This window comes from Suncus etruscus, chromosome 6, assembly GCF_024139225.1.
Source record: "Suncus etruscus isolate mSunEtr1 chromosome 6, mSunEtr1.pri.cur, whole genome shotgun sequence".
Lineage (NCBI taxonomy): Eukaryota > Metazoa > Chordata > Mammalia > Eulipotyphla > Soricidae > Suncus > Suncus etruscus.
In genome coordinates this window covers 110,316,176-110,340,718 of record NC_064853.1, presented here as the reverse complement: position 1 = coordinate 110,340,718, position 24,543 = coordinate 110,316,176, and the positions used below count along the sequence as shown (strand labels likewise).

General features: G+C 34.0%; 1 protein-coding gene across 1 annotated transcript in view; it reads left to right on the top strand.

Annotated features, from left to right (window-relative positions):
- The window catches only part of CLDN16 (claudin 16), a 29,555-nt gene extending 14,862 nt beyond the window's left edge, over positions 1–14,693 (top strand). The window contains exons 2-5 of the mRNA XM_049776027.1: positions 6,609–6,711; positions 10,295–10,456; positions 13,590–13,781; positions 14,560–14,693. Of these exons, the coding sequence (XP_049631984.1) occupies positions 6,609–6,711; positions 10,295–10,456; positions 13,590–13,781; positions 14,560–14,693 (591 nt within the window). The remainder of the gene's footprint in view (positions 1–6,608; positions 6,712–10,294; positions 10,457–13,589; positions 13,782–14,559) is intronic.
- The last annotated feature ends 9,850 nt before the right edge of the window (positions 14,694–24,543 follow it).

The following is a 24,543-nucleotide window of genomic DNA, read 5'->3' as shown; positions in this document are numbered from 1 at the left end:
CCAGGTAATAATTCATCTTTTACGGGGTTAACACACTATTTTCCAGAACTAGAAAACTTTTCCACTCTATTTTGCACTTACCTTTCAAGCAAATTTGTTCCCCAACACATGTAGCCCAAAGAACACTGCTATCAGTGAGCCCTGATCACAAAAACAGGTGTAAAGCATGAGCACAGTGAGATGTGTCCCATACTCACCAAAAAAATATAAAAGGCAAAATAATAAATAAAACTTTGCTTCTTAAGCTTTCCTTTATGTGTAAATATATTATAACAAGATTATCTCATAGTCTTTAAAAGTTAATTGAGATGATAACATACTTAAAGTTACTGCCTCAGATTTTAAATTCAATAAAGATTTTTTTCTAGAGACTGGACTGACAGCATTGTGGATAGATTTAGGACCAGCCCATTTAGATCCCCAGAACCCCCCTTTTGAACTATATGTTCCAAGACTGCCAGGAGCTATTTCTGAGTGCAGAGCCAGGAGAAACCCTGGATCACCAATGGATGTGGTCCAAATTACTCCACTTTTTTTCTAATTATATATATTTTATACATATAATGTTAACAGAGAAAACATATAAAGAATATAATAAAGAAACAAGCAGTTGTCTTATCACACAATAAAATTTCAATGCAGAGAATATTTGGTAGAGAGTGTTAATTTCATTATAAATGAATGGTTGTTCCTTCTGTTCTTTGTTTGTTTGTTTGTTTGTTTTGTTGTGGGGGCACACCCAGTGACGCTCAAGGGTTACTCCTGGCTCAGATATTGCACCTGACTTGGGGGTAATTTTTGTATCCTTGTCTCTATTTCCTTTGAGGTACAGAAGTTTCTAAGCTTAGTATAGTCCCATCTGTTTAGTTTCCTCCTTTAAGGTGACTTCGGTCTCAATGCCATGGAGTGTTTTACCTACATGTTGTTCTATATACCTTATGGTTTCAGGTCTGATATCAAAGTCTTTAATTCATTTGGATTTGACCTTTATGCATAATACCTTATGCATGGTATTAGATTGAGGTCTGGGTTTGCTTTTATGCAAGTGACTGACCAGTTGTGCCAACACACTTGTTGAAGAGGCTTTCCTTGCTCCATTTTCCATTTCTTGCCACTTTACCAAAGATTAAATTTTTGTATGTCTGGGGAACACTTCTGAACAGTCACATCTATTCCACTTATTTGAGGGTCTTTCTTTATTCCAATATCATGCTGTATTAATGACTATAGCTTTATAATAACATTTTGTGGTGGGGAAAGTGATGCCTCCCACATTCCTTTTCCAAAGTGTTTCTCTAACTATTCATGGGTGTTTATTGTTTCAAAGGAATTTCAGGAGTGTTTGATCCACTTCTTTCAAGACTGTCTTGGGTATCCTTAGAGGAATTGCTTTAAGTCTATGCTTTGGGGAGTATTGCCTTTTTAATGATATTAATTCTCTCAATCCATGAGCAGGGTATGTATCTCCATTTCGTTGTGTACTCTTTTATTTCTTAAAGCAATGGTTTTCTTTGTATAGGTCCTTCACCTCTTTAATTAGGTTGACTCTAAGATATTTTAGTTTATGTGTCACTAATGTAAATGGGATTTTAATGTCCATTTCTTCTCTATCATGGTTGTTGTACAAGAAAGCCATTGAATTTTGCATGTTAATTTTGTAGCCTGCCACTTTGCTATATGAATCTATTGTTTCTAGAAGCTTTTTGGTAGAGTGTTTAGGGTTTTCTAAATAAATTATTATGCCATCTGCAGAGTGAGAGCTTTACTTCTTCCTTACCTATCTGGATGCATTTGATATATTTTTCTTGCCTAAACTCTATGGCATGAACTTTCAGCACTATGAGGAATATGCATGGTAAGAGAAGGCAGCCTTGTCTTGTATCAAATTTTAAAGGAAAGCCTTTTAGCTTATCCCCATTAAGAATAATATTTTCCATTGGCTTGTGGTAGATGGCCTTACCTATGTTGAGAAAAATTCCTTCCATTCCATCTTAATGAGAATTTTTATCAAGATGGGTGTTGGACCTTAAAGAATGCTTTCTCTGCATCTATTGATATGATCATATCTTTATTTTTCTTTTTGTTGATATGGCATATTATGTTGATAGATTTATTTAGCTTAATCCATCCTTGCATTATAGGAATGAAACCTACTTGGTTGTGGTGTATGACTTTCTTGATGAGGCACTAAAACCTATTTGCCAGATTTATGTTGAGTTCATCTGTGTTCTTCAGGGATATTGGTGTGTAGTTTTGTTTTGTTTTGTTTTGTTTTGTTTTGTTTGCAGAATCTCTGCCTGGTTTTGGTATCAGTGTTATGTTTGTTTCATAAAAATGCTATTTGGGAGTGTTCCTGATTCTTCAATTTTATAAAATAACTTGAAAAAGATTGATAGTACTTCCTCTAGAATGGTTTGAAAAAACTCATTAGTGAATCCATCTGGGCCTGGGTTCTTGTTGGTGTGGAAACTTTTAATTAGCATTTTAATTTCCTCAGTAGTTGTTGGTTTGTTTAGATATGCTAGATCATTTTGGTTTATCTGTGGAAGATTATAAGAGTCCAAGAACCCATCCACTTTTTCCAGGTTCTTATGTTTCATGACATAGAGTTTCTCAAAATACTCTTATTACCCTTTGAATCTCTGCAGCATCTACACTGATATCCTCCTTTTTATTTTTATTTCTAATATGGTTAATTACGTTTTTCTCTCCTCATTTCTTTGTGAGTTTTGCTAGTGGTTTATCAATCTTGTTTTTTTTTATTTTTAAAAAAAATCTACGTTTGATTTCATTGATCTTCTAGATTGTTTTCTATTTCCAATCTAGTGATTTCTACTCTAAGCTTTATTATTTCCTTCTTTCTACCTATTTTTGGTTCCTTTTGTTGATCATTTTCTAATTTTATAAGTGTGTCATTGAGCTTTTGATATAGGCCCCTTCTTCCTTTCTGATTTGTGCTTGCAGAGCTATAAATTTCTTAGTATCACTTGCTATGTCCCATAAATTCTGGTAATTTGTGTCTTCATTTTGATTTGTTTCCAAGAATGTTTTGATTTCATCTCTGATTCACTGGTTTTACAGCAGTGAGCTGTTTAATATTCAGATGTTGAAGGTTTTTTTTTTTCTGTGTCCCTTTGTAGTTCACTTATAATTTCAGTGCCTTGTAGTCTGAGAAGGTAGTCTGTACAATTTCTATCCTCTTCATTTATGGAGATATATTTTATGGACCAGCATGTGGTCTATCCTGGAGAATGACCCAGGTACACTGAAAAGAATGTGTATTTATTTTCTGGAGATGGAGTGCCCTATATATATTTTTTTTTTAGAGCTAGTATATATTTTTTGAATTTCATCCTAGTTGACATATCAAGGAGTGACAAGATAGTGCTGAGGTCTCCCACTATTATTGTGTTGCTATTAATATCTTCTTTCAGATTTATCCACAATTAAATTAAATATTTTGCTGGTCCCTCATTGGGTCCATATATGGTCAGGAAAGTAATTTCATCCTGTTTAACATATCCTTTGTTTAGTACAAAATGTCCATCTTTGTCCCTTGTAACATTTGGAGGCTCAAGTTTGTGTCATCTGACATTAATATGGCCACTCCAGCTTTTTTAAGGGAGTTGGTTGCTTAGATATTTTTCCTCTATAATTTTGAGTCTATGTTTGTTCTGACTATTCTTATGTGTTTCTTGTAGGCAGAAAAATCTTATATTCAGCTTTTTGATCCATTTTGCCACTCTGTGTATCTTAACAGGTGCATTTAGTCAATTAATGCAATTAATGTTGAGGGAGATAATTGTCATGGGATTTAGTGTCATCATTGTTAGAAGTTTGATGTGTCTGTTGGTCTGCCTTGTCTTAAAGTAGACCTTTCTTTTTGTGGGGGGGCACACATGTTTGACGCTCAGTGATTATTTCCTTCTGGATATGTGCTCAGAAATCGCTCCTGGCTTGAGCAATCATATGGGATACTGGGAAATCAAACCATGATCCATCCTAGGCTGCTCTTGCAAGGCAGGCACATTACCTCTAGCGCCACCACTCCAGACCTTGACCTTCCAATTTTTCTTTTAAGGATTATTTTGAGTCTGTCATTTTCTGAGCTGTTTTTTTATCCATGACGCTATGTATTCTTCCTTCAAACCTAAAAGTGAGTCTGGTTGGGTGCAGTATTCTAGGCAAAGCATACATTTTGTTTAGTTTTGTAACTATATGCCACCACTGCCTTTTTATCTCGAGGGTTTCTTGTGAAGTGTGCTCTATAAATATTAAGGATGTTTTTGGAATGCAATTTCTCCCTTTAGTCTTGCTGCCTTCAGTATTTTTCCCTATCTGTGGGATTCATCTTGGGGTGCTCCTTAGATCTCTTCTAGCTGGTACTCTGTGGTCATACAGGATTTGGTTTCATGCAGGATTTAGCTCTGGGAGATTCTCTGTAATGATGTACTTGAATGTTGATTCTTCCCAAAGATTCTCTTCCAGTGTCTCTGGGACTCCAATAATTCTTACGTTGTTTCTGTTGAATTTATCAAAGACTTCTATTTTCATCTGTTCACATTCTTTGAATATTTGTTCCATTGTCTGATCTTGATTTAATGTTCTTTTCCTATCTCCTGCTGTATGGAGTTCTCTATCTCATCTTCCATCTCACTGATTCTGTGCTCAGCTGCTGTTACTCTGTTAGAAACACTTTCCATTGAAGTTTTCATTTCATCTATTGAGTTTTTTAGTCCTGTTATTTCAGTTTGGAGTTTTCGTATTTCTATATTTGTGGTCTTTTAAGCTCAATCTATGCTTTCTTTGAGTGCTATGAATATCATTCATATTTATTCTCTAAACTCCTTATCTGAGAAACTAACTATGTCATTGAGACTTTTCGGGCCATCAGGCTGCTATCTTTATTCTCTATGCATAGTGTTGGCTTTTGTTGTTTTCCCATTTTCACGCTTGTAGTGTGTTTTATTTCTACGTGTTATGGTGGTTCATTGATGTATGAGTCCGCCAAGGATGGAGAACACTCTTCTGGCTCCACCGATTGTGGGTAGGACAGCTCACCTCTGAACAAACACCCCTATGTAACAATTGGCAAGGAGGACCAAGATCCAGGACTCAATAGAGTTGAGAAGGTAGTTCAGAATGTCTGCCTCCCATGCTTTAGAACACACAGCAACAACCAGCTCCATCCTTTCTGGGCAGGACAACTCATCTTTGTAGAAGTGCCCCTAGGGCATGATGGGCAGGGAGAACCAAGGTCCAGTACCCAGGAGTGCTGAGAAGGGAGTCCAGAATATCTCCCTGATGTCCTTTACTACTTTAGATGAATTGTGAGGAAGTCAATCCAGAAGCTTGGTAATGTTCACTTGCCTGCACTTGTAAATTCTCATTTTGAGAAAGTCAGCTTTCTTTCTCCAGCAACCAATATGGTGTCCTGAGCACCTCCAGGAATCAGATAATGATTTTTTAATCTTACTAAATTGTCACCAGATTTCGAAGGCAATGTTAATTTTCAATTGGATCAACAGAAACATATTATTTCATTTAACATGCATTAACTCTAAGAATACTTGAAACTATTCTCTTTTGACATGCTAATGATTCTAGGAAATATACTTTGCAGCTTATTTTATATAAAATATATAGAAAAAATTCAGATACTTTTTGAATTTTTTTTAATCCCGTGAATTTGTTTCTTTAGGCGCCACACCTGGAGGTCTCAGGGCTTATTCCTGGCTCTGTGCATGCTGGGGACCAGGGTTATTCTGTGTAAGACAAGTGTCTTAACCTCTACACTATCTCTATAACCCTTCATCTTATACATTTTAACTCTAAGAGAACACTTAAAACAATCTTCATGATAAAGAGTAAAAGTGAGTAAAAGTGTAAAGAGTAAAAAAAAACACTATTTTTTCTGAGTAAAAGTGTTTAACAGCCATGAGTATATAATAAAAATTGTTTTATAATTACATTCATAATATAACTGAAATATTTGTAGCTGTCACTGTAGCAGAAAGGATGAAATTAAAAAGCCTTTATATGTCATACATTAGTATCGTTGTGCAGATTTTTCTTTGGTAATTATGTTAAATGTATAATCGTTGCATATAAGAACACCTTTCTTCACTTGATTCAGTGCTCATAATGAAGAAAGATTAAACTTATTTTAAATTTTATATTCTTAATTGTACATTCTTAATAGACACAAAAAGTCAACAATTACTTCCATTGTTATATTGATTTCTTTTGCATGAGTAAATGTCAGCAAAGGGAAAAAATTTAATTATCTTAACATGGCTCTGCTATAGAAATACTCATAGACATTTGACAATAATTAAATTCTGATTTTATTTTTAATCTTTTGCATGACTTATCCCTCCTTCCCTACCCACAGATTTGGAAACAAATTGTTTTCCTGGTGGTAAAACCTTTATCAATGCTTGGGGTGTATTTCAAAAATCCATTGCGTTTGTTGAAATAGAAGTTCTGATCATGTTTATAACCACTAACTTTGTTGTCAGAGTTACAAGAGTCAAATTCTTTCTTTGATCAAGGGAAGTCAAATGTTTCTGCATGAGTCCTTTCACAGTGTCTTCTCCAACATCTAGGTGAGCACAAAATGCCGAGGCCTGTGGTGGGAGTGTGTCACAAACGCTTTTGATGGGATTCGCACCTGTGATGAGTATGATTCTATACTTGCAGAACATCCCTGTACGTACATATACCTTACACCTCCCAGCTTATCAGGAAGGAAGTAGCAAAGAAAATCGAACTTTGCAGTCCATGTGTGTTTCTCATTCCTACAGTCATGTTTGTAAGATTTTTCCGAACTCTAAATGTTACAAAATTTACTTGATCTTAAAATATGAACTTGAACATTTCTGAAACAAATTTTATCACTTTCCATGGATATAAAAACTCCCTGTGAGTAAAAAATATACTCTTTTTATCTCTAGTATCTAAAGGAATACATTATGCGCATTATACTTATAACAAGCACTTCTCCAGGGTGCTCTAATTTTATGATAATATTTGATAGGCAAATTATGTGTAAAGCATTTCAGAGGCATTTTATCAAAAGAGTACAAAGAAAATTTACCACGTTTTATTTTGATAGTTTTTGAGAAAATACTTAGAAGAATAGAGATGCAGAAAAATATAGACATATGTAGTTAATGAATAAAGAAACAGCTCATGTAATCCTTCATTAACAAGTATAAGAATGTCTCCTTTGTGTTGCTTATCTTTGGCACTAACTTATAGTAGGTATTAGCAAGTTTATATTTCTATGAATAGAGATTCCCTAAATTAAAATAGTACTGATAATTTTCTCAATTACGTGGGCAGCACCTATTCACGGTATTAGCATATCAAATAATTCCAAGAAATACTGTTCATTTTATTAAAGCATATTGTTTTTATTTCATTTCAAATCCAGTGGTTGGTAATAGTTGTGCGTGCATTCTCAAGATAAATGGGAAATAAATCCTTGTGATTTAACTTTTCTTTTGAACAGCTATTGCAGTAGGAAAACTATTGATTCAAAGTTGTGTTACATTCAAAGATCTTTGACATTTAAGATTTTTGTGACTGCATCATTTTTAACATAATTTATAAGGAACTTATTTTACTTAAAAATATTTCTTGGTTCTACCACTGCAGACACACTCATATATACACATAGATCTAATTCTTTATAGATACACAGAGATCTTTGTACCTACAAAAAGTGTGATTTATGAATGGAAATAGAAATTCATGTGAATACAAAACTATTCTAGAAATACAAATGTTTTTCTAATGTTGAGCTGAGAAAAGAAAAAAGAAATAGTAAATTCTTTAAATGTCATGTACATTTATTCAAAAACATAGTAAAACCATTCATAAGCCTCTGATGTTTATGTTTTCATGTTATTTTTACTTTTGCCTAAATTGTCTCATATTTTCCTTTGACATTTTCTGTTTTGTATTGTTTGTAGCTACATCAGAGGTGCTCAGGGGAAATTTCTGACTTGGTATTTAGGAGGAGGGATTACTCATTCTATGCAGTGTTCAGGGTACCATATGTAGGACACTCAGACTGGATTGGCAGGTTACATATGCCTTTATATCATCTATCCAGCCTATTCTTTTGATATATTCTTGTTAGTTTCAAACAATATATTAAAAACCTACTACTTTTCTTTTCAAAATTATACATTTAAATAAAATACTGATAAAATGCCTTAAAATATTTTTCTACATTCTCTATGGTTAAAAATTACCTATTAAAAAGTCCTTTTTTTGTGGACTCTTATATTTTAGTTTTTGATATTTTTATGCAGGGCCAATTAGATAAGCTATTCTAATGTATTGGAAACCTATGGATACAGACCAAAATAAATACTCATTAGCTAAACTCTTAACTCGAATCCCACTTCAACCATGATATTAAGACAGCTTTGACTGAAAAATATTTATGCTCTAAAAGTAAACTCCTGTCTGACTTGAAAAACATGCTTACAGAGTTATCCCACTGTAAGTAGTCTAATCATTGGGTCATATAAAACCCACTGGTGTAAGTGCTAGAGTTTCACAACACAACTGAATGATGCTATGTGTGGCACTGGGGGTTAAGGATTTCTGAAAAGAAGGGGAACACAAGTGCTCACAATGATGTAAGAACACCCCTTTCAGATGTCCTTCTTAGCTCCTAGACTTCTAAGGGGAACTTAGAGCATTGATACCATAAATGTTACCATTATTGTAACTACTTAATCTCTAATAAGTGAAGTTAGTATTTTAAAATTAACTTTTAGACATTTTAAATAAGGCCAAACTAGTATAAAATACTTTTTGTGAATTATTTTTAGATCAAGAAAATTTTGAAATATTAAATTTAATACAATCTAATCACCTATATATTTTTCTCTTTTCTCAATTTTGAGAAAAATGAATCTTAAGTTTGACAAAAAATTAAACTTTGAACTCATAATTTTGAAATGTATCAATTTAAAGATCTTAAAAACTAACAAATATATGCTCACTTATTAATAGTATAATGATGCTTTATATTTCACATATAAAATAGAAACTAGATATATACCAGTTATTTTTCACTTAGATTAGTTTTTATTTTTAAAAAGTTCAGTAAAAACTAGCTACAATATTACAAATAACATTATCATTGGAGAAATTATATAAAATGCAAGAAAATTCCAAAGCATGATGCAAATAAAACATATTGCTGTCATCAAAAATGTAATTTTTAATTTTCTACATTTATAAGCTAAAATAGCTGTGGTTTTTACTGGATAATTAATAGTCTACTTACTACAAAATTAGCATAAATTTAATTTAATATCATTGGGATTCACATTTTGAAGGTTATTGTTTATTTTTTAAGTTAAAGATTCTTCCAGTGCAAAAATGCTGCTACTCTTTCACTTCTGTTAATTTCATCTTCACTTTTTTGGACCTTGTACTTATACAATTTTGCTGCCTATGCAAAACTGAAGGGAATAGTAGTCAGAAAGAGGTATGGCCTGAACATGAAAAAGAGTAAATTTCATCTTCCAGAAACTCTCTCTAGCTGACAACAAAATTCATTATTCTAAAAAATTTGCTAATGGCACCCCTCAGGTTCATTTTGGTATGTGAAATTTGGGGTATTTTATTCTGCTTTACTGTACCAAATTTAAAAGAATTACAGTTTATCTTTTTAATGACATCAAATAGGTAAGAATTATAATATTTATTATAACTGTTGTACTACTTTTAGTACAATGTTCAGCTGTAACACTTGAGAATACATTTCAATCCGGAAGGTGAAGCAAAAAGTCATTTAATTCCCCATATATTAAGCATAGAAGCCAACGAGACTAAATAATAATTAGTACTGAAATTAATAATAGTGCCAATTGGACTCATATTTTGAATTCCATGAAAAAGTTAACGGTGTCTATTTCCAACTTTAAAAACTGTAATGTTTGGGGCTGAAGAGATAGCATGGATAGCGTTTCCCTTGCATGCAGAAGGATGGTGGTTCCAATCCCAGCATCCTATATGGTCCCCCGAGCCTACCAGGAGTGATTTCTGAGCGTAGAGCCAGGAGTAATACCTGAGCGCTGCCGGTGTGACCCAAAAACAAAAAAAAAACATTAAAAAAACAACAACAACAACAACAAAAAGCAACTGTAATGTTTGATTGCTTCTCATGGTCTGTGTTAAGATATGTGATTGGGGGGGGGGGGGTTGGGTGTAAATTAAGATGTCCTTCCTCTGTATGTTGTAACCACATTTCCGATTCTTCCAGTGAAATTGGTGGTAACTCGGGCCTTGATGATAACTGCAGACATTCTAGCTGGGTTTGGTTTTGTCACTCTGCTCCTGGGCCTGAACTGTGTGAAATTCCTTCCAGATGAGTACATCAAAATCCGCATCTGCTTTGTTGCTGGAACCACTTTGCTAATAGCAGGTACTGGTCTGAACTAACTACAAGGGTAAAAAGACTTGCCTATGGTCTGCAAGTAATGGTGCTTTTTTTTTTTTTCCCTAAAATTGTTTTAAAATCATATAAAACTTGTTTTGCTGGATTGAAGTGAGTACATATATATAACCTCAGCTTTCTTAGCTTTAGAATCATGTAACTAATCTCTTTAATAAACCAGATCAAAGCTTTTAAAATTCCCAAAGCTATTTATTGTTCAATTTAAGAAGCATGTAATGCTTTTTAGTTAAAAAAAAAATAATTCCTTCTTTATTATTTTGGAAGATAAATTCTAAAGGAAGTACAAGATATTATCTTTTTACTTGTTCAATTTCCACTCATTCTCCCCCCCCCCTCCACATCCCTCCTACTCAATCTTTTTAGCAATAAAATATGGAGCCAGAGTGATAGCACAATGGGCAGGGCATTTGCTTGCATGTGGCTGATCAGTTTGATCCGAGTCAGCCCATATGGTCCATCAAGCCTGCCTGACAGAGTAATATCTGAGTGCAAAGAGCCAGAAGTAATCCACGAGTACTGCCGAGTGTGGCTTCAAAATACAAATAAATGAATAAATAAATAAATAGACTGTGCTAAGTTCTATGTCAGACTTTTCTTATTGCCAATCCATTTAAACATAAATGTAACAATAAACAATTATTATTATACTTAAGGAGCAAATAAAATGGTATACTGTAGACTGTTTTATAACAAACATGACTAATACTAAATAAGGTAAGAAACACTTTAACTGCTGTTTATTAGAAAAACAGCAATATTTTATTGAACTATCATCAGCATCAAAGATTAGTCTTCCTTTATGCCAACATGATGCCTTTATTATACCTTAATGTAGATTACAAGGAAACATACTGTCAAATGTCAGAGGCTAAGTAGTATAAAAACCAATATGCACACATCTTAGACATAAAATCATTATATACAGTAACCAAGAAAATAACAAAAAGCAAACAAAAGCAAAATGGAAAGTTCAAGAAGAAAAAAATCACTTGGAAATCACATGCATTAATATATGACTGGAAATTAGTTTCATGACTGGTTTCTACTGTATTCTGATTTAAAAATAGGGTTAATCCTATGGAATTATATACCTTCTGTTTTGCTAATATAAACTATTAACTTGTATCTAACTAATTCATACTAAAATTGGCATTTTCTTGGATTTTTCATACACAAAATTAAGACAAATTCTAGTAATCCTTAGATTATATTAAAAAATCATGAATTTAGTAACCCTTACTTTTAACACACAGCGAATTTAACAGCATAGTGAATATAACACTTTTGTATGTGGCACTGTGCTTTTGTTATTATATGGAAACAACATTTACTGTTCAGTTCTGAAGAACTATTGGATGGTCTACACTTATAAAATATAAAAATAAGCTAAAACTGAAAGCAAACCAAGCTGGTGAAAATATCACTAGGCATTGCTCATAAAATAACCAACTTTCTAGAAATATATAAAAACTTGGGTTTCTCATTTGAAATCAGTGTAAGAAATAAATACGATACACAAACATATTTTCTTAAGAAGTGATGTCTATATTGATTATAGATATCATACAATATTTATATATCTCTATATGTACCTATATAGAATTAGAAATTTTAATATATATTACATATAATTTCTCAAAAATAGAAATTTCATTGTAAATTTAAGATTATGATATAATAGAAAAGATATGTTGGTGGTGTTATCTATCTTGATACCTAAAATGTTATGTTAATGATTTGAACCTTCACTAAATCTTGTACTAACAGTTGGGAGAATACAATGAATTAATGAATTAATAGATATCACAGACACCTCCCCACATTTTCTTTGGTGAAAGAAGTTACACTTAGTAGTGCCTAAGTCTTAATCCTGGTACTGGTGTTTAGGGGACCCTGTATGTGCTCAATATAAAGCAGAAGCTGGGGTGGCCAAAGAGATAGTACATATGTTAAAGCACTTTACTTGCATGCGGATGACCTCATTTGAATCTCCAGAACTACATATGGTCTCCCAAGGAGGAGTAAGTTCTGGGCGCAGCCAATGTGGCTCAACCCTACAAATGGAGTTGGGAACATGCAAGCCCAAGTGCATTACTCCCAATAGCTCTCTTGCATCAGAGCCATTTTTCTTACAACTTATGGTTCTTTCTTTTTCATTTTTTCATCTAAAACTTGGCAGTCAATTTATCATTATAAAACAAAAGACGCTACTGAAATGACTTCAAGTCAATCACCTGTCAAACAGACTACTCTGTGGATTTAAATTTTAGTTTAAAGAAGTAAAATTTCTTAGTACACTTCTATATAGTGTGGGAGTGATAATTAAGGATTTATTATAAAACAAAGGCAATTTTCCTTCAGTTATTTATTTTAATCTCAATTCACTAAAATGAGTGACATTGAAATAGTTCTCATGCAGCTGCTGATTATGTGGGTGACATAGCATCTGTCATGTGTGAGAAGGCAGAACAGTGATACTGTTGCATACTCAATAATGCACACCAAAAATAGAAAGAAAACGGTAGAGGTGAGCATTTGTTCTGGATTTGCTTTCAATGGTTCATTATTTTTATTCCATTTTCTTTAATATGTCTCTATTTATTACATTAAAAGAGAATTGAAGGGCCCGGAGAGATAGCACAGCGGCATTTGCCTCGCAAGCAGCCGATCCAGGACCAAAGGTGGTTGGTTCGAATCCCGGTATCCCATATGGTCCCCCATGCCTGCCAGGAGCTATTTTTGAGCAGACAGCCAGCAGTAACCCCTGAGCACCGCCGGGTGTGGCCCAAAAACAACAACAACAAAAAAGAGGATTGAAAAAATGAAAAATAATATAGTGATAATTTTGATTACTTAGATGAGTGCTAAACTATTTATTTTATAAAATGTCATTTCACATATCAAGTGAGATATAATTTGTAAGAAGCTTAAGGTGGAAGACAAAAAAATTATCTAAAATTTGGGAGGTTTTATGTTTGTGATTCCATAATATAATTATTATCCTTTCAAATGATACTACCCACTTTGTATAGTAGGCAGAACTTGACTTTAACCTGGGACTATATATATGCATTATTACAGTATCTTCTCTTTGCTTCAGGTGCACCAGGAATCATTGGTTCTGTGTGGTATGCTGCTGATGTTTACGTGGAACGTTCTTCCCTTGTTTTGCATAACATATTTCTTGGCATCCAGTATAAATTTGGTTGGTCGTGTTGGCTTGGAATGTCTGGGTCTCTCGGCTGCTTTTTGGCTGGAACTCTCCTCACATGCTGCTTATACTTCTTCAAAGGTAATTCAAAATGGCCAACATTTTTGTCTGACTTATAGTTCTTCTTTTCATAACAGAAGTATATATCATCATTAAATATGTTTTAATCTCTATGCATTATCATTTAAAACGTTTGGCTGTACTTAGACAACTGATTTGAAATACTTGGAACATTTTCAAAATATATTTGGTTTGCGGTTTGTTTTCTTTTGAGTTCACATATGGAGGTGTACAGGAGTGACTCGGCTCTGCACTCAGATTTCACTCCTGTAAGACGATATGGGATGCCAAGAATAGAACTCAGGTCTCTCTCATGCAAGATAAATAACCTGGCCCCAAGTGCAGTATTTGTTAGGGAAAAAAAACCTACAACTTTGTTCTATGTTAAAAGATGAAATAATTGTTTTGATGTGTCATAATCTTATATATCTAACTTTACCCAGTTAGTTATATATCTACTAAATGTATTTTTAGAATTAAATGGAAAAATAGACTAAGATGCAAGCCAAATATTTATTGTAAAAAATCAAAGTATTACAATTGGCCTTATTATTTGAATTGCTAAGGGGAGCTCCCTCTTTACTCGAACAAAAAAGAAATTATTTGGTCAGACATGAGTACAAAAGCACTCTTCAAAATAAATATTTTGGCTTGATTTTTATGGTTGTTCTTAGGAGATATTTCTTAAAATATTGGTATTCTGATCTCATTTACAGAAGAATATACTAAATGATATTATATAAATGTTCCCATGCCTAGTGAGCAATAATTATTTTTATATATCTATTTTTTTGAATAGATGTCAAATCTGGGAGGACCTATCCTTATTCCAGGAGGAAGTCATATTCAACGGCAGCTGTTTCCATGGCCAAGTCCTATATGACCCGTAGAACAGAGACTGCCAAAATGTATGCTGTAGACACCAGGGTGTAAAATGCTGCAGATACTTCTGTGTTTTATGCTGTTATTTAATCAGTGAATATAATAAAGTTAATATAACAAAAGATAGTCCCAGAACAGTGATTTTAGATATTACTCAAATTAATCAAGAACTTTAATTTTTATCTGTTTTTATTATAATAAAGAATGTTCCGTTTCTTTTATTTTCTGTCCTCCCTATAGCACAATGTGTGTACATGCATACATTTTTCCTACATTTTAAGGTTATTTAACTAAAAGGTAAAAGGTTTCAAATTTCCTTTTTGCGATTAGATTTTGTAGCATGGCTATATTAAGTGACATTCACAACATAGAGGATTCACTTCAGAGGAGGCCAGAAATTCTTTGAACAATTTGACAAACTTTGAATAACGTCTCTGACTTTTGGCTCAATTTTGCATTCTCCACTGAATCAGTTATTTGATAACTTTGAAGAATATGATTCTTCTCACTTCAAACTAATATATCTTAAACCACTATTTCCCTAATTATGGTTATTAAGAAAGAAAATACTAGAAATTTTATGCCCTAGGGCAGTGGTCCTCAAATTATGGCCCACGGGCCACATATTGTATTTGTATCTGTTTTGTTTCTTCATTGCAAAATAAGATATATGCAGTGTGCATAAGAATTCGTTCATAAGTTTTGTTTTTACTATAGTCAGACCCTCCAATGGTCTGAGGGACAGTGAACTGGCCCCCTGTTTAAAAAGTTTGAGGACCCCTGCTAGGGCCTAGACATTGCTCTGTTTTAAAATAACACCCTCCAGATACTAATTTTTAAAGACAAATACTAAATAAATTACAGGAGCCAATTAATCAAGAATTTACCTCTCATTAACAACAGAAGAGATCTGTTTATTATTTCATTACTACTCCGAGTTTACTATAAATTACCAAATTATTTGACTATAACAATAAGAGTTAAACCAGGGAATTTATTCCTTTATATTGATTGAATTTGCATATTTTTCTATGAATAAATAATGAGACTTCATCATTTAAGGGGTAAGTAGATTCTGAAAAATATGTAATAAATATACTTGAACATGTATTTCTTGTTTGAAATAAATTTTCATTAGTAATACTATACTAAAAATAATTGTCATATAACATGTATATTAGAAAAAAATTCAAATTAAATGACTACTTTAAGAACCAATAAGTGGTTGTTAATGTGATTTTATTCATATAATAATATGATAATATATAATAATATATAATATTGCAACCTCCTGTGGGAGACCCCCCGACCCGCGGGGGGTGTGGAAATGAAGGTTGCTAGTCATTCGCGGGTTTGCCCGAGCAGAACCGACCTGTAAAGAAAAACTTGAGAAGTTAGTAAAAAGGGCCCTCAAGACAACGCATGCTGTTCAAAAAGGGATTTATTGTCGGGGGGGAATCAGCTTTTAAGGGCTGAAATACGTCAGAGGATGTTACAAGTTTTCCACCAATTACAACTGTGAGCACTCATTAGCATAAGCTGGGGGCAGGTAATAGGGAGGTAGACCTGAGCACATGTTTATACTAAGAGAGTTTATATAGAAAACACAAGATCCAAACAGAGTCCCACAAATTCCACTCAGCAAGCACAAATAAAACATCAGCTGTAATCCTAGTAACCTTTTGCTAACACAAAGACAAGTGGCTCTATATTTTTCTTTCTGGATGGATGTATTGAGCTGCTTTGAATTACTTTAGTATTTGTCTATTTCCTTTGTTCTCAAGGCATAGGCGCCTTTGGTCACGTGGGTGACCAGATTAGAATTACTGAGGTGTCCTATGTCTAGGTTTCATTAGCTAGGCTCCCCACATAATATAATAATATAATAATGTAATAAACTTGAATTTTAAATGCTACATTTAAAAAAGATTGTATGGGGCCGGTGAGGTGGCACTAGAGGTAAGGTGTCTGCCTTGCAAGCGCGAGCCAAGGAAAGACCGCGGTTCGATCCCCCGGAGTCCCATATGGTCCCCCCAAGGCAGGGGCAATTTCTGAGCTCTTATCCAGGAGTAACCCCTGAGCATCAAATGGGTGTGGCCCCCAAAAAAAGAAAAAAAAGAAAAAAACTATAGGAATTTTTAAGTGATGAAGCAACACTGACCAGACATATGCATGTTCAATATATTAATAATGTAGATTTTTTTTATGAATCTATTTTCAATTTTTTGATCAAACACATGCTTTTTTTGGGGGGGGTCACACCTGGTAGCACTTAGGGATTACTCCTGGCTCTATGCTCAGAAATCGCTCCTGGCAGGCTCGGGGAGCCATATGGGATGCAGGGATCTGAATCACCCACCATCCTGCATGCAAGACAAATGCCCTACCTCCATGCTATCTTTGCGGCCCCTATTTTTAATTTCTTGACCAACTTGTTATTAGAGAAGCCATTCCTTGGTCTTAAACATTTGGACACATTTGCATATTCTTCTTGTGTATTTTATCAGAAATCAGTATTACAACTAAATGCCTCTGACACATGCATTTATATTTACTCTATTAAAGATTGTTTAAAATAAGAGTCAGAGATAAAATACAGGAAGGCATTGATGGCAGAAATGTTGCACTGGGGAAGAGGGTTGTACTTTTTTATGACTGAAAGCCAACCACAAACATGTTTACAATCATGTTGCTTAAATAAAAATACTATTAGAAAAGAAAAACAAGTAAGGCACTTGCCTTGCATGGGACTGATTTGTTTCATAGCTGACACTGAGTCTGGGTTTCCAAGCACTAGGAATAACCCCTAATTACAGTTAAGTATGTTCCTTCTCCAAAAAATTTATCATATAAGTGAAGTAATTTCTTTCTTTTTTTTTTTTTTGCCATATCTGGCTATGCATAGGGCTGAGTCTTAGCTCTGCATTTAGGGATCACTCCTGAAAGGCTCAAAATACCAGGTAGGGTACTGGAGATTGAACCTGGGTTGAATATCTGCAAAGCAAATGGCCTACCCACTGTACTACTTTTCTGGTTGTGCCTACAGTAGATTTCCACTGAGCAATATAAGTGTGGGTACTTATTAATCTTGAATGTAGCCTGCTACAGGGACTTCTTCTGTCTGTACTGCATGTGTGTCAGTCCTGCGCACACTACATGCACTCAGGCTGGGTTTAGTTCTGTTTGTGCCTAGTTTACCACTCTTTGTGATCCTAAGTATTGCAAGTGATTTCCGGTCACAGTGCAGCAGGTGTGTAAAAGTTCTGAAATCAAAGGCCCCTGGTGAGCCCATGTGTGAGCACCATAGTGATCCATAGGGGCAATAGGCCAATTATGCCATCAGTACATTCTGGTGGGAAACCTCTGGCAAACACCACAACCGATGTGCAAGTCCCACAACCCAGTTTGTGTGTGACTGATCTGGGAAAGAATAACAAGAGTGAAGTTATTTCCAATGTTCAGTTTATCAGTTTTTTATTTGTAGTTAAGGCCATGTGTAGCTATGCTCATAGTTCACTCCTAACTCAGGAATAACTACTACTAGAGAACTGGTGGTGATTGGGATTGAACTCTGGCAACTGTGTGCAAGAGAAGGTGTTTTTTTGATGTACTATACACCACTCATGCCCTCCTAAATAATCATTGATATCGAGGCGGGAAGAAAAAAATCATTTTTTCCTATTGAATATTTTGTTCCATTTCTTTAGAATATGTCCTTTTCAATTGGCTCAAAAATTCAAGGTACATTTGCAATGATGCAGCAGTTGAGCATTTGCCTTGAAGCAGCTGACCCAGGAAGGACCTCAGATCCCTGGCATCCCTTATGGTCTCCCAAGCCAGGAGTGATTTCTGAGAGCATAGTCAGGAGTGACCCCTAAGCGTCACTGGGTGTGACTCAAAAAATAAAAAAGAAATTCAAGGTCCAAAATATTCCACAGTTTGCAACTAATAAATCTCAAATGAAACACTATAATCTTAATTTTGTTTATTTTTATATTTTGAACACACCTAGAAGTCAGTGCTCCAGAATTGCTTCTTATTTTGCACTCAGGGATCACTACTATTGGGCTCAGATACCAGTTATTGAACATAGGACAGTCTCATGCAAGGCAAGTGCCTTACACACTACTATATCTCAGCCCCTGTAATCTTAATCTGTTTGAATTTTTAGGAGAATTTTGATAAAATGCAAAGTATGTGTTTTCAAAAAGTTGATTACATAAAACTGACTATTTAAATGCTTGCTGATAATTATCAGGGGTACTAAAAGAAGGAAAGGAGGAGTTGAAGCAGCAATTAGAAATGTTTAAAGGAAAAAAAGGGGGGGGGGGCGGCGAGGTGGAGCTAGAGGTAAGGTATCTGCCTTGCAAGCGCTAGCCAAGGAAAGATCGCGACCGCGGTTAGATTCCCTGGCGTCCCATATGGTCCCACCAAGCCAGGGGCAATTTCTGAGCGCTTAGCCAGGAGTAACCCTTGAGCATCAAACGGGTGTGGCCCCCCCAAAAAAAACAAAAATGTTTAAAAAATAATTAAGATTTTATACAGACCAGGCGAGATTAAACTAAGTAATACTATAACTGTATCACTGAGTAGTTAACAGAGAGATTTGATAGTTAGAAAATTGGAGTGGCTGTTTAAATTTCTTCCATTTAAGTTCGATTATGCCATAGCAATTCAGAATGAACTAGAGGGTGTTCCAGCTATAAAGGATAGTTTTTCTGTTAAAATATTGAAATCAAATACCATAACATAATTTGATATTCTAAAGCCACTGAAAAGGAACTATTGCGTAAAGGAGAAAAATCTTAAGTAGATGCAATTTTATAGGAAAAATGCATTAAGTGGAGGAAATCACAAGTAGAAGCTATTTTAGGGGGATAAATCCCTTAAGTTTAATAAAAAGAAACAAAACAATATAAAAAATTGGTTACAGCAAATATATAAGCAATCAGAATATCTTGTCAAACAAGATAAAGGTGAGGAAAATAGCAAAGCATGGCATTGTTGGAGAAATCAGTGACTAAAATCACATAGTTATTATTGTCCTAGTAATAGCTTTATTAACCGTGTATAAATTCTTGCTTTATTCTCTATGGAATAATCTCTTTGTATACATAAAAATTTACACAGATGTTTATATAAAGTAAATAAACTGTTTTCTAAAGCTTTTCATTGTTTACTTCTGTGTTTTTATTTTGTGTTTTTTTTTTTTTTGGTTTTGGTTTTGGTTTTTGGGTCACACCCGGCAGCGCTCAGGGGTTACTCCAGGCTGTACACTCAGAAATCGCTCCTGGCAGGCTCGGAGGACCATATGGGATGCCGAGATTCGAACCACCGTCATTCTACATGCAAGGCAAATGCCTTACCTTCATGCTATCTCTCCAGTCCCCGTTTACTTCTGTTTTAAACATGGTTCAGACAATAAAAAAAAAAAAAAACTGTAGATACACACTTTAGTAGCTATTTGATGAGAGTAATGGGGGGACTTTAAATGGCACACCTGGATGTGCTTAGTGACAGAAACTCCTAACTTTTTACTCAGAGTGACACAAAGTTCACTGGGGTCAGCTGTGTGCAAAGCAAAAGCCTTAATTCCTCTACATTACAACCTCTCTGAATCCAGTGACTATATATTTTGACATGGATATGTTTCTTAGATGTCTAACCCTTTCTTTTAGCAGGTTTTCAAAGTATTCTGTTCAGTTACATAACTTTCCTTGAGACAAATCCTACATTTGACTTATAATGTTTGACATTTTTAGAGATTGGCATCTAATTGTTTTATCCAACTGTCCTCCTAAATCACTGTTTTATTTTGTAAACTACATAACAGGAGATAAGCATACACAAGGTAAAGGTATGCATGCAATGGCTCTGATTATTTCTAATAAATTTGTAGTTTTCATATTTTGTGCTTTTCATTAATCTTCAAGAGAAAATATAGTTCCAGCCCTTCTAAAAATAGAAGTCAATTAATTACTTACTACTATCTAAAGCTCATTAACATTATAAATTTGCTCAGATTTGCAACTAATCACAAAAAGGAATTAATCTGAGATGACACATTAGCTCAGTTTTTAATCTAATAAAAAAACTATTCAATAATAACAGACATAATTATATTAATTACTAGGAAAATTATCTTTTCTTTATTGCATTCCACAGATTTTCCTAAGAAAATCTCACCCCAAAATATGACTAAATTATGCAAATTGCCATCATATGTTTCCAAATAATACTGTTTTTATCTTATTTGTTTATTTATTTATTTGGTTTTTTGGGTCACACCCGGCAGCGCTCCGGGGTTACTCCTGGCTCTACGCTCAGAAATCACCTCTGGCAGGCATGGGGGACCATATGGGATGCCGGGATTTGAACCACCGTCCTTCTGCATGGAAGGCAAATGCCTTACCTTATGCTATCTCTCTGGCCCCTGTTTTTATTTTATTAATGTAAAATATTAAATCTTTATTGATACACATTATCATTTAAGAGTCAATCAGATATTTGGGGTAGACACATAATTTTAGAAGCAAAATAAAGCATTTTCCAAACACAAATACAAATACAATTTTATCACCAAATATTTTATTTTATAAAGAAACTTTTCTCATTTTTCTAGAGCCACAGGATAAATAAAAAAAGAAGAGACACAATGCAACATAACTTTAAATACAAAGGAAAGATCTGCATGAAGTTATTTTGTACAATACTCAAAAGCACAGTGAATTTAAAGATAAATTTTTTTGTTTTGTTTTGTTTTGTTTTGGGGCCACACCCAGCGGTGCTCAGGGGTTACTCCTGGCTGTCTGCTCAGAAATAGCTCCTGGCAGGCACGGGGGACCATATGGGACACCAGGATTCGAACCAATCACCTTTGGTCCTGAATTGGCTGCTTGCAAGGCAAACACCGCTGTGCTATCTCTCCGGGCCCAGATAAAATTATTTTAAAATGTTAAATTCATTTCCTTTCTTTGTTCTTGTGTTTAAAAAATTTCATTTCTAACAAAAATGTGTCATAGCAACACATTTTCATTGTCTCATTTTCTCATATGCAGTTTTGAAGTATTTCACATTGCCTTAAATATAATATATAGTTCAAGTTTCATTTTATTGTCCACATGAATGTTATTCACTTCTATCACAACTAGATTTCATTTCTGTGAAAGATATTGAATTTAAAGTTTCTCTTATGAAGTTGTGCTCCTAACATGAATGAAACAAATTTGGATCTACAAAACTGTAAATTAAAGGGAAACTAGTGGTTAGGTAAAGTAAAAATAGTCTGATCTATGGGTCAGTACCATGAATGTTACTACTATGCAAACAGTCTACATGCTGGTAGCTTGCCTTTTCAGCAATTGAAAACCATAGGTCTTATCTTCAGAAGAATATTCCAAATTTTCTAGACTCTTATTTCAGACATCTCACCTAAAACTCAGCTTTATTCTGAGCACTAGGAAGCAAAGCACCAGATTCCACTTAGAAAATTCAAATCTCTGTTTATTTCTTTGTACTGTTAAGTGTCAAAAATCTGATAAAACATGACTTTATGTATCCATTAAATCAAACGTAGTTAATAGGTTGCACTAAGAGGTAGGCTTTCACGCCACCTGCTGGATATTTAAAGAAAATCTACAAAGTTTTGCAGTAAGCTATTGTTTTTTTGTTTTTGTTTTTTTAATAATGCTCTCTGATAAAGAATGTAAAAAGTTATATTCCTATTAGAATTAAAATATGAAGCACTGGGTTAAATATAATTTTAATAAATTAGATGAACTCAGAAACAGGCAACATTTTTCAGAGATAAGATGACAGAAATGGAACATATTAATCTTTTGTAATTTTTTAAATGTCAAGATAATCATCATATTCAATTTAGTAATTTGAACTTTTGCTATAAACAGTAAAGGGAACTTGCTACAGAACTATCTAATCTCTGATCAGAAGTCACAGGAATTTCCATTAACCACTTGCAATAAACAGAAAAATTGATTGGATATTCTAGCATCATTTAAGACAACACTAAGAGTGAACTGAAGAATGTACCTAGCACCTTATACAATACTGAGCTTATAATAGAAATTTAATAGTCAGTTTTTAACTAATAATGGAAATGTAATATAATTGGAAAAAAATTGAAAACAAAGTCCTTTCTACCATTCGTACACTTTCTGTCTCCTAACCCCATATTCCTCCCTTACTCTTCCACTCAAAAACAAACTAACCCACCAACTCAACACACACCAAGCATGTATCTTGTTTACTTGGTATTAGCATATCATTAAATGTATTTAAAAATAAATTTTAATTGCTTTAAATTTGATTTCCATTACCCTCTTCTGCAACTCTATCTGTTGAAACAGTACCTCTTTTTCATATGTGTTTCAACTTTAAATTTTTAATTAAAACTACTGCAACTAAAATGAATTTTAACATACAAAATTCATAGGGCATGGACACTAACTCCTTTAGACTTATGTATTTGAAATCAATAAAGTGCATCATCTTATAGCCACTTTAAAAGGGAAAAAGTCACAATGAAGCTCTTCAAGCCTTTGTTCTCACTTGAACATGTGTCTTGCTTATTTGTCTCTATGTCTCTGCTTTTTCCATTCTGATGAAGCCTGCATTCTCTCTTGAATGCTTATTTCCTCTTACTACTTACATCTGCATATATTTCAATAAAAATGTTCTTACTTCACCAAAATAAGAAAATAAATCACAATGCAAAATTTACTCAACTATGTATTGAAAAAAATTAAGATACCTAGGAATCAGTTTTGTTGTTAACATTATTTGGTTATGCAATTTATCAGTTTTTGTGGGTATAGTTTCCCAAGAAGGGGGCCAGGAGGCCACTCCTATTGATATATGTACAGGTTGTCCCAATGGTTCAAAGGGAGGGTGCAAGAATATGAACCTACAGGATTGGAAAGATATCATAGCAGTTAGGGGTCTTGCACATAGATGACCTGTATTTCATCCTTGGCATCCTATATGTTCTCCTGAAGCACCACCAGGGTTGAATCCTCAGTGCAGAGCAAGGAATAACCCCTGAGCATCAAAGGATATGAAAGAAAGAAAAAGAAAGATAAAAAGAAAGAAGAGGAAAGAAGGAAAGAAGGAAAGAAAGAAAGAAAGAAAAGAAAGAAAAGAAAGAGAAGAAAGAAAGAAAAGAAAGAAAGAAAGAAAAAGAAAGAAAGAAAGAAAGAAAAAAAAAGAAAGAAAGAAAGAAAAGAAAAGAAAGAAAGAAAGAAAGAAAGAAAGAAAGAAAGAAAGAAAGAAGAAAGAAAGAAAGAAAGAAAAAGAAAGAAGAAAGAAAGAAAGAGAAAGAAAAAAGAAAGAAAGAAAGAAAAAAGAAAGAAAGAAAAAAGAAAGAGAAAAGAAAGAAAAGAAAGAAAGAAAGAAAGAAAGAAAGAAAAGAAAGAAAGAAAGAGAAAAAAGAAAGAAGAAAGAAAGAAAAAGAAAGAAAAAGAGAAGAAAGAAAGAAAGAAGAAAGAAAGAAAGAGAAAGAAAGAAAGAAAAAAAAAGAAGAAAGAAAGAAAGAAAAGAAGAAAGAAAGAAAGAAAGAAGAAGAAAGGAAGGAAGGAAGGAAGGAAGGAAGGAAGGAAGGAAGGAAGGAGGAAGGAAGGAAGGAAGGAAGGAAGGAAGGAAGGAAGGAAGAAAGAAAGAAAGGAAGGAAAAGGAAGAAAAAGAAAGGAAGGAAGGAAGGAAAGAAGAAAGAAAAAAAAAGAAAGAAGAAAGGAAGGAAGGAAGAAGAAAGAAAAAAAGAAGGAAGGAAGGAAGGAAGGAAGGAAGGAAGGAAGGAAGGAAGGAAGGAAAAGAAAAAATGAAATGAAAAGAAAAGGTAAAAAAAAAAGAAAAAGAATGTGAAGCTTCTGGGCCCAGGGACTACAGT